The 9648-nt window shown below is 29.5% G+C and overlaps 2 protein-coding genes across 7 annotated transcripts in view; both read left to right on the top strand.

The window, feature by feature from the left end:
• Positions 1-1776, top strand: part of LOC108685840 (A disintegrin and metalloproteinase with thrombospondin motifs 8) — a 55227-nt gene extending 53451 nt beyond the window's left edge. For all 6 annotated transcript variants that reach the window (XM_018190824.1, XM_018190829.1, XM_018190826.1 and 3 more), the window contains one exon: positions 1032-1776. In XM_018190824.1, coding sequence (XP_018046313.1) covers positions 1032-1168 — 137 coding nt within the window. In that variant the 3' untranslated portion in view covers positions 1169-1776. The remainder of the gene's footprint in view (positions 1-1031) is intronic.
• A 1683-nt stretch (positions 1777-3459) lies between these two features.
• On the top strand, positions 3460-8680 carry LOC108685798 (venom metalloproteinase 3-like). Its single transcript, XM_018190766.1, has 14 exons — positions 3460-3519; positions 3637-3697; positions 3907-4118; positions 4221-4310; positions 4415-4601; positions 4706-4799; positions 4915-5044; positions 6119-6267; positions 6795-6847; positions 6938-7064; positions 7739-7885; positions 7958-8084; positions 8194-8301; positions 8501-8680. The coding sequence occupies exons 1-14, from the start codon at positions 3460-3462 to the stop codon at positions 8678-8680; spliced, it is 1725 nt and encodes a 574-aa protein (XP_018046255.1).
• The last annotated feature ends 968 nt before the right edge of the window (positions 8681-9648 follow it).

Below are 9648 nucleotides of genomic sequence, written 5' to 3'. Positions count from 1 at the left end.
ACACACACACACACACACACACACACACACACACACACACACACACACACACACACATATATATAATTCACATTGAATTATTTAAGCATTAAAGATCTTTTGATCGTTATAAGCATTTATAATTTCTTGTTCATATTGATTGTTTTTCACATGTACAGTCTAGAATAAGATTCTTATTGTTTAATAAATTTTATTGTTGCGCTACTAAATTCTATTTCAGGCTGATACACTGAAAGAAGAGATTGGCTGCTGCAACAATTTAGATGGTAAAATATGGCATAGCATTTTTAATTGGCAAGTTTTGGTTGCGTTAACAATGTCTATAATATTAGTACACGATTTGATAAGCCACTGATAAGATACTATTAAAGATCATCAACCCTAGGCAAATTTTTAGCGGTATGAAAAGGCCTCAAAGGTCCGAAGTTAATTAAAGAACGCTGACATTATCAACAATTAATATAAATTTGTTATTATTAGCATAAATATTTGGCTAATACATTATTAAATTCATGATTTTTTATTACATAAATGCTCCATAAATAAATATGCATACTTGTAAAGTTATAATATTCTATATATTATCAAAAAATTATAATTTTTTTTCTCTGCAGTTATCATCTCTATTGGTAAACTTTGACGATAACTGAAATCACAATGATAACAAACACAATTTTAAAGAAAAATCGAGTATTATTGAATTTTAAATGCATATACACCGATAAACTCTTCTACTAAATTAATAAATCAAATCAAAAAATTAGTACAATATTATCAGTTTTTTACTTTTAATCACTTCAATATTAACAAGAATGCGTAAGGATGTCGATCTTTAATATTAGTATCTCGTCAATGAATAGGCTAACGCAATCAAAAATTGGTTATTGCAGCCAATTAAAAATACTATGCCATATTCAGCCAATCTTTTGTTTCAGTGTATGCATCGTCAATAAACTATTTTAATCGAATCGCTATACATGTATTCAATTGAATTCGCGTTTCGTATATCAATTCATTCATCTTGCTTCCAGGAACAGAGGCCGGTGAATGCACGGACGTGAGGTCAGATTGCGCGGAGCTGATTGACAGGCTAAGAACATGGCTGTGCCATCTACAATCTGTGAAGAGTCGCTGCTGCGCGTCCCTGAAGACAATCTGTGCTGACTAAATAATGACACTAAGGACAAAAAAATAAGAAAGAAAAAGAAAAATCAATTCGATAGTTTACTTGAAGACGTCGCGTTTAGACGCCCGCCACGGATGACGATTTTATTAGGCGCCCTATCGCTTCTCGCCGTCGTAACGCAGCATCCGGAAAAGCGCCGCATCGGAAGGAGTTCGGGAAAGATCTTTCGCGCTTGTCATCTCTTTCTCTTTCTCTTTCCTTTTTTCGCGGATAGACGAGAAAATCTACGTTAGATCCTCGTGCGGTTCCTCGATCGCGATAATCACATTGGACTCTTATAGCTGTAGTTAGCGTGTCTCACATACTTCCAGGCGTAATTTTTACAGTACCAATTTTTTCGGTACCAAGATTGTACCGAACAATGTAGTGAATCTCTAAAAAGGAATGGATTGTCAAACGGTACGATAGAGATTTCGGCTGCGTTCATATTTATTCGATAAGAAGCGATCTCGCGAAAGATTCGTTACACAGGCACAGGTGCGTCGTACGTATATTTTTCGCGAGCGTAAAAACGCGCGTGTGCGCGCATATGAAAGCCATTCGGAATTTACGGAAATTGTATAGCGCAAGACAATAAATGGGAATAATTAAAACATTCTTTCTTTTTCTTCCACCCTGTATATAAATTATGTAATTATATTTATAAATTATATAATTAGAGAGACATAAAATATTTGTGAAAGTTTGGGATATTTCGCAGAAAGGAAACTTTTACATCATTCTGTATATTTCATACATTTTAATTTGAGAAAAAGAAGATTAATAAATTTTAATTGAAAAATATTTTACAAGCAATTATAGTTACTTTCCAACTTGCGAATTAAAAATATTATGAATACTTATTTATTTAATTCAAGATAATAGTATTTATGTTAAAAATCTGAAAAATAGGTATATAAAAGAATGCAATCTGAGTTTTCTTCAAATGTACAATTGATAATAGATAATAAATACATGGAAAGAAACTGAGTGATTTTACTTTATTAAAGTTTTTAGTATTTTACTTTATTAAAAAGATTAAATAAAGACTGGAATAAAGTGATTTTAGAAAAACATGAAAACGATTCGTATGTGAATGAAAATCAAATAATATCATAGTTCGAAACATTTCAATGGCAACAACTAAGTCATTAAGATCTTTAATAAGATAGCTCATAGCTGCAGATGATTGATTGTATCTGACAAGAGCAAACGTTCTTCATAACGTGCTGCTTATGCATATAATATTTTTTATTCAGCATTTGTTAATTGTCGCATATGCGTCCAATGAAATGATATATGTGAACCTCACGCATTATAGATGCATATCGAAGTTCATAAGTGATATAAATGATTTATTTCCCAGTCAGAAATAATAATGGAATCGATATCGAATTGATTGAATTGGCAGCGAACAGATGCAAAAATATTTCGAATGTCAGTGAACGGAGCTAGAAAAATTTAGAAAAGCGTCCTTCAGAAAAAAAATAATTTTTATTATGTAAGACTTTTTGTCTTGGACAAGCACATACATAAATCAGTGGATCAACATTCCGATATCACGATGCTTGGCGCAATTAGCGTATTATTTTTTTCTTCTGTTTCTTTTCTTTCTTTTTCTCGAAGAGAATTACACAATCATTAATATCTTTTTGCAAATAAAAATTATTTATCGTAAATGAATTTCCTATGCCTGTTTATTCTTCAAGCATCTTAACGATTTTATTCAATTAGTTAATCAATTAATTAATTATTTTATTCTTTAATCAATTCGACTTTCTTCATTTTTACTTTTTTTATTTTTTATTATTCTTTCTCATAAATTTTTGTTTCTTTTCTCATAGTTTAAGTGTAATATATTTTTATTAAAAAATGCGAACACAATTTGAGCAAAAAATTTGAGCAGTAAACAATCCCCCAATTTGATCATCGACAGAACATTTAATTCACGGTCAGGTTTTCATATGTTGTCACACACGAGAATTATGAATTTGTATAATTCTTTCTTCATTACCGTGTTCGCGCGCAAATCATTCGTTATATGTACAAGTGTTTTTTCCGTTTAATCACAAGCATAGATCAAATATCGATTAGCTAATTTATATGGAACGTAAAATAGCCCTTTCTTATATTCGAGCTGCGGGCTCTCTGGAAGATCGGGATATTCATGAATATCGAGACAACAAGAGAAATCGCAGCTTGCTGTTTATATTATTTGATGCCGAACAGTTCATTTCGTTTCGGTGAAATTACGAGAAATTCGAAGATCATCTTTCGCCAAGATATTATAAAGAATGTTTCGTGCGATGTTTCTATTATGCCTGGCTGGAATACCGTTTTCACGATGCAAACAGGTAACGTTTAGAATATAAGTACAAACACCCAATTCAGTTATCGTTTTATCCGCAAAAAAGTAAAAACTGCAAAGCTATAGAATGTTGAATGAATAGAAAAAAAGGATATATTTTCAGCTTCACGAGTACATGACGCTGAACGAAGTAATGTCCATTTTTAATAAGCCACATCATCTTGGTGAGTGTGACAAGATTTCTTTTTACAGAAAGATCCTTTTATTTTCATAGTACTTTTTCTTATAAATTATACAAATTTTTTTTAGATTAATAATAAACTAATTAATAATATTATTATTGCAATTATAACTTATTACAAAATAATAGTATTAAATGATATGTATATATTTGCATATAGTTTGTATATTCTCAATTTATATTAACTTTCAGTACCTAAATATGAAGTAGTGCCCATATTGCATCGCATGTCGAAGGAAATGAAAGAAAATATAAATGAACTCAAGATAAAGGTTTTCAATGACGACGTCAATTTATATTTGAATCCCACGGAAGGAATCCTTGCTAGTAAGAATACACCCGTATGGACCGTTTCATCTAATCCAGAAGCACCCGAAGGATTGCAATACAAACAAGTACCTAAGGTATGTGTCTTTCAATTTTTATATCTTTACAATAGTAAAAAAAAAATATGCGAGATGGAGTTGTGAAAAAATGTCTTTCTTATTATTATCTTCTCGTCACAGGCTATGGATTCTGTAGGGGTCGTTCTTCAAGACGTACGCACTTCGAGCTCAGTTTTGCTAACTCCTACTCCTGATGGTCAAGTTCATGTGGTAAGGATTCCAATTGCATCTCAAAGTTGCGATTGAAATCAAATAATTTTTCTTTTTTTTAATATACATATGAATGTAAATCAATAACGTTTTTCTTTCTGAAGAACGGAGTGCTTAACAATACATACGTCATCAAATCTCTGCCGCGACGAATATTGGATCATGTTCTTTACGGAGGACGCAAACTCTTTGAACCGCTTCATAAGAAGAATGTAACGAACAACGATGACTTGGCTTACACGCATCATCACGTAGTGTACAAGATGCCTTCATCAAATCAGAAAGATTTTAGTAAGCTATTTGAATACTTACATAAAAATTTCACGTAGATTCCCTTTTAGATTCACTCAAATTTCAGGGCAGGTGTCTTATTCAATACTCTTGTGGTTCTACAGAAATTACAGATCCTGAGGGCCAAGAAATGAAACGCAATATCCCGGATATCATTTATCCAGAATTTTTAGTAGTAGCAGATTACAGTATATATCAGTAAGTGAAGTTATATGATGCTAATTATATACAACAAATAATCATAAATTTTATATATTAATAAATATACGTTATTATTCTTTTTATAAAATACTAATTTTTCTATTTATTGCAGATTACTTGGCGGAAATATCGAGCAGGCTATAAGATACCTTGTCTCGTTTTGGAACGGAGTCGATTTGAGATATCGTTTGCTTACTACGCCGAAAATACGGCTTAATATCGCAGGAATAATCATAAGCGTTGTAAGTTTTAGCTTAATATTCAAATAGGAGAGATCGGGATTAGTTGTCGTATGGGGTTGATTATCAAAATGCTTATAATTCGAACAAGATGGCAGAAAAATCTTTTTGACTGTAGATTGTTGATATAATATTAATTTGTTATGTAAAATGATTTACGCTACAAGCATTGTATATATTATTTATTTTTAAGAAAATGAAGTTGAGTAAATTTTTCTTATCACCTATTTTGTTGTCTGACAAGTCTTTGGCATTATTAATTGCGATATCCTTGTATTCATAGAAAATGACATATATTAGAAGATCTATGCATACAATTAATTAATCATTATCCTAACAAAGTTTGTAAATACAATCTCTTTTATTAAAAATGGCTATGTGGGGAGATTGATCAAAATGAGACGAAGTTAGTTTAAACAATCAATTTTAATATTTTTAAAGAATGCATTTTTAGAGAATATACTTACAGATATATTATATTTTATAGATATATATATATATTTTTTTTTTTTTCATTTAGAAATTACGGTACAAAAAACAAATTATGTATTTTATAATTAAAAATTAACTATTCTATTTAAAGTAATACCATAATTACTATTATTCTCAAAATATAAAACTGATATTAAAATAAAAATTGTATTTTTTATATGCGTTGTCCACAACAAATATGCTATTGCCAATTCTATAACATGTGACAATCAACCCAGAACACAGGATTAATTATTTTCAGTCATATTTTCGCTTCATTTAAAATTAAATGACTTATTTTTACGATATAATGAATTCACGAGTAATATTTTTTTTAATACCTAAAGGATGTAAATATTATAACGTGCATAATATTTCAAAATCAGGCATCTATTTTTTTCTAAAAATCACTAATCAAAAACTATGACAATCCTACATTCAAATCCTTCATTATATTCAAATACACATGCATATAAATATGTCCTAATTATTTTACATCAAAATTTAAAAGAAGATAATTTCTGAGTTAAATAATATTTGTAATATATTTGATATATTTGATATATATCTATATTATTTTTAACATAACATTTCGTTATATTTTAGGATAAGGATGCAACTCCATATTTAGAAAACAATCATTTCGAAGATTCATCCCTAGATGCGGATCGTGCTCTACGCAACATGGGAGATTACTTCTATCGCGAGAGTAGATTCCCAACTGATTTTTATGACATAGCGATCGCTATGACAAAGTAAGTATCCGCCTAACAAACAAAAATGGATTGAAATTTTTTTCTATCCAATGCATATTTTAAATAGCGAATATAAATAGCGAATTTAAATAGCTTTTTTTTGGATTCAATTGGATTCAATTGGATGCAATTAGATTGAAAAATTACATTTCCTATTCAAAATTTTGAATTGAACAGTATTCACAATTTGTGTGCGTGCGTGCGTGCGTGTGCGTGCGTGTGTGTGCGTGTGTGTGTGTGTGTGTGTGTGTGTGTGTGTGTGTGTGTGTTGCACAGAAAAAGCTAATATTTTTAAATTGAAAGGTATAAAGATATGCTCCATGCAATTCCTATAAATGAATAAAAATGCATTCATTTTAATATTCGTGAATCAATATTTCGGAAAATCTGAATCCATTTCAATTCATTTAAATCCATTCTCGTTTGCTGGGCGGTAATTCCCATATAAGTTTGTTTGTTTAATTTTTAGAATCACTTAAAAATAACACGCATAGACAAAAAAATAATACAATCCGATATAATTTCAGTCTAGATTTGTGCAATATGATTACTGATGACTATTGCGAGCCATCGATTTTGGGTAAGTCTGCCAAGATAACGTATTATATGACAAATGCTCTTTCCAATTACAATCTTTTGCAAAAATATAAAATAATAATAAATTCTGCAGGTTACGCATACGTAGCCGGTGCATGCGACAGAAACGCAACAAAACAATCATCCGAAGCCGTAGGAATGATTGAAGATAACGGTGGATTTTCCGGTATCATTGTAACTGCTCACGAAGTCGGCCATCTGTAAGTTAATATATTTGCATGCATTTTGTAATTTTTTCTGTAGAAAGAACTCATAAAAAATTGTATTTATAATTTTTGATCAGAAAGAAGATTCTATGCGATCTAAAAGAAAAAATGATGAATTGAACAAAAAATAATGAATAACACATGAATTATAGCTTCTGTGTCATTAAAAATAGTATAAATATATGTAAGGAAGAAAAAGATACACAATGTTTCACGCCCAGCAAACGAAAATAGATTGAAATGGAATCAGATTTTCAAAAATATTGACAAGAAATATTCACAAATGTTAAAATGAATGCTTTTCAATTCTGAATGCATTTTTATTCATTTATAGGAATTGTATGGAGCATATTTCTATGCCTTTCAATCTAAAAATAATATTAGCTTTTTCTGTGCACATAAACACATTGTGAATACTATTCAATTCAATTTGAATAGGAAATGCAGTTTTTCAATCCAATTGCATCCAATTGAATCTAATTGAATCCAATTGAATCCAATTCAATCCAAAAAAAAAGTATTCACTATTTAAAATATGCATTCGGATAGAAAAAAATTTCAATCCATTTTAATCCATTCTCGTTTTCTGGGCGTTTCTGGGTATAAATTTAGTTATTCAATTTTGAATTCGGAAATTTGATAATAAAAAGATTTTTTTTACATTGCAGGATAGGGGCACGTCACGATGGCAATCCGAAGGGTGCCAGAGATTGTCCGGCTAATGATGGTTTCATCATGACTAGCGGACTGATGTTGGATGAGAATGGCTTCGAATGGTCTCCGTGCACCATAAACGCCTTCTATAATTTCATCAAGTACATATAGCACGAATGTAAATATATTTCTTTTAAATAAAAGATATTAATTTAAGAATTTATTTATTTTAGCCAGGATAGAGCAAAGTGTCTTTACAACGAGCCCATAATGGGTGAACCTGTGACGCGTATTTTGCCCGGAACTTTGATGTCCTTGGATGATCAGTGTAACAAGGTCTTCGGAACAGCGGCGTGTAATGTAAGCTAAAGCTAACATACATATAATTTCGATATATATAAAATATAAAAAATCAACTTTACTTTGAAAAAATTTTGAGAAACATTTATAATGCACATTTTCTTTATAGAAAGACACCACGGCCTGTATTCGCTTGGACTGTGAATATCCTGGAATTGAGGGCTATTGCAGAGCGACCGCACCAGCAGCGGAAGGTTCTTCTTGTGGTGATGGCTTGGTGAGTTTTGTTGTTAACTTTTTCATTTTATTTGAATACTGAATTTCTTAAAAAAAAATAGCTGTTATTATTAATAATGTAAAAATAAGATTGTAAGAAATATTTACTGTACAAATTATAATTATAGACATTATTATTAATTAATTATGATATATATTAGCGCTACACAGTATAAAGTATTTATCTAATATCTTTCTAGATCTGTCTGAATGGTAAATGTGTACTTGAAGGAATATTAACCAAAGAAAAGGATAATGAAAAGAGGAAATTACTCGAAAAATTCCTACCGAAATTCAATTTTCAAGCGATTAGAAAGATTCCATGGATAAATTTATTGAAATCACTGAAGAACAAATTAAAGAAGAAACTCTTTGCGTGATAATAAATATGAATGTTGTCGAGGTAAAATCAAGTCAATTAAACTATTTTGTTTTAAATGCTAATACCATCTGAAATTCATTGAAATTATATTACTAACGAAAATAAACAATTTATTTTTTTATTAATAATTTTATTAATAATTTTATAATCGTATTTGATTCTTTAATTTTTATCTTTAATTTTTGATATTTGGATTCAATTTTCTGGCACAAGATAAAACTTCATGATAAACAATTAAATAAATATTCTTTTTTTTTTTAAAGAAATGTTCTAATTTATATTCTATATTTAATTGTATATAATTTATTTTACAGGGAATCATACACGCTGATATGTCTATGCTCTAATTACTGAAACAGGAGTTATAACATAGGACTATATAAGAACAAAAAGGGATATTCTTTTAAAAATATGTATATCCTGATTGAATTTTTTCAATTCTCTATATTCTATTTATGCTTGTAAATGTAGAGGAAGATACATATATCAAAATATTGTAATATTTCACATACAAAAAATTAAACCATGATCATATTCCTTTTTAGTTATATATAATTAAACAAACAAAAATTTCACTTCTTAATGTTACAACTTTATTAATAATGCAGATTTTTTTATATTAGACTCTCAATTGCAAATTAAGTTTTCAGCGAAATTTAATTTTAAATTGTCAAAATTAAAAGTGTTTTCAATATTTTCATTATCCTATAACCTAAATACAAACTTTAAAGTGCCTATTGAAATACAACTAATTGTACTGATGGGTTGAATATTAATATCCATAATCAGAGAAAATATAATAGTGTTGAAATGCCCTGTGTAATGCAATACACTGTAAAAAAAATATAAACGCACAAAATAAATATTGATTTGTCTGCTATAATTAAAAATGGTTAAATAATATTGCAGCATATCCTTAGCAACTTAAACTAATTCTATTTACTAACTCAGCACTTTTTACATGTA

Source organism: Atta colombica, unplaced genomic scaffold, assembly GCF_001594045.1.
Source record: "Atta colombica isolate Treedump-2 unplaced genomic scaffold, Acol1.0 scaffold160, whole genome shotgun sequence".
NCBI classification, from domain to species: domain Eukaryota; kingdom Metazoa; phylum Arthropoda; class Insecta; order Hymenoptera; family Formicidae; genus Atta; species Atta colombica.
The sequence above is the reverse complement of the archived record's forward strand: the minus strand, read 5'-3'. Positions and strand labels throughout refer to the sequence as shown.